Raw genomic sequence first — 1,332 nt, forward strand, 5'->3', positions numbered from 1 at the left:
AGCCGAGGAAGACCACGTTGCTCACCGAGTACACGAGGAACAGCCACATCAGCACCTCCTCCTCGACAAGCGGGGTCCTGTTGGAGCAAGAATAAATTCATCGCCGGTGTGAGCCGTGATACAGCATCTTCTCATCTTCATCTTCTCCAAGAGGCTGCTCTACGTACATCATGAACCAGCGCGTCCAAACCGCGTTGAACGACAAAACAAAGAAGGGGACCTCGATAACGTAGAAGATACGGATCGGCTCAGAGCAGATGCGCTGGACGATCAGACGAGTCTGCAAAGTACACACGCGAGTCAATCATATGACTGTCCCCTCCATCGTCCCCCACCACGGGTGGAGTCGGGCCGTACCACGAGGTAGACAAAGGCCATGGCGCAGGACATCATGATCGTGCGCGGGTGGGCGACGAACAGCTCCCAGGAGAGGCCGATCCACAGGCTGCCGAGGCCGACGACGACGGTAATGGGCGTGAGCTGGAGAAGCGCCTTGATGATAGCGCCGGGTCGGTGCTTAAGCATTCCGACCACCTTACCGATGCTGTCGGCAGACAACCCAGACCGGTCAGGGCTGGACTAAGAAATAGAAACAGACCTCAGCTGGTGTGGGAAGGGCACGCACTGGGTGGCACAGGTGAGCACGGCGCCGATGTAGAAGCTGATGGCCAGGGCTTTGCCGATGCTGATCTCCCCGAAGAGGTTGATCGACCAGAAATCAAAGCCGTAGCACCCTGCACGGTGTATGACAAGGAGCGTCAGTGGCCAGCGCTCGATTGAAAATGGCGGCGCGAGAGATGAACAACGTACGAGCAATGCCGGTTCCGACGTAGACCGCCATGCTCAGGACCTGAGCTTCGGTGGGACCGTTCCACTTGCCCAAGACGAGCGACCCGGAATAGTACCTGTGGTTGAATCAATGGCACATCAGTTAGTAATGCCTCGCCGCAATCAAAGACAATGCTGTACGCACACGTCTGGGGAGTGGTGTGCGGGTTGTGTAAGAGTGTAAGTGTGCCCATCAAATTATAACCGTCGGCGCGGAAAGAAGCCGACAGCTATCTTCGTGATGGAACCCTCCACACCATCACGTGGAAGAGGGTGCGGATCGCTGTGGGCGCCATTAAATTATACTTGGTCATGGACGTATCCCAAGTATAAATCGTGAGGGCCGTTGTGGCTACGTGTGGTAGCGGTGTGCGGTATGTGTTGTATGTGCGTAAAGAATGGAGGTGAGGAGACGCACTCTTCCCAGTGGGCGAAGTAGAAGGGCAGGCAGATGGCAAGCAGCGTAGCGTAGCCATACCACGGGCCGAGCTGCAGAGTGGCCGT

General features: G+C 56.6%; 1 protein-coding gene across 1 annotated transcript; it reads right to left on the bottom strand.

Moving 5' to 3' along the window:
- Window positions 1-97: 97 nt before the first annotated feature.
- On the bottom strand, window positions 98-1,317 carry ACA1_136520 (Hypothetical protein; the record flags this gene model as incomplete). The annotated part of the gene is made up of 5 exons (XM_004333376.1): window positions 98-280; window positions 358-574; window positions 626-734; window positions 811-905; window positions 1,247-1,317. Coding segments are annotated over 5 exons (675 nt in total), but the record flags the coding sequence as incomplete, so codon positions are not given.
- Between the last annotated feature and the right edge of the window lie 15 nt (window positions 1,318-1,332).

This window comes from Acanthamoeba castellanii (assembly GCF_000313135.1).
Source record: "Acanthamoeba castellanii str. Neff unplaced genomic scaffold scf7180000084702, whole genome shotgun sequence".
NCBI classification, from domain to species: domain Eukaryota; phylum Discosea; order Longamoebia; family Acanthamoebidae; genus Acanthamoeba; species Acanthamoeba castellanii.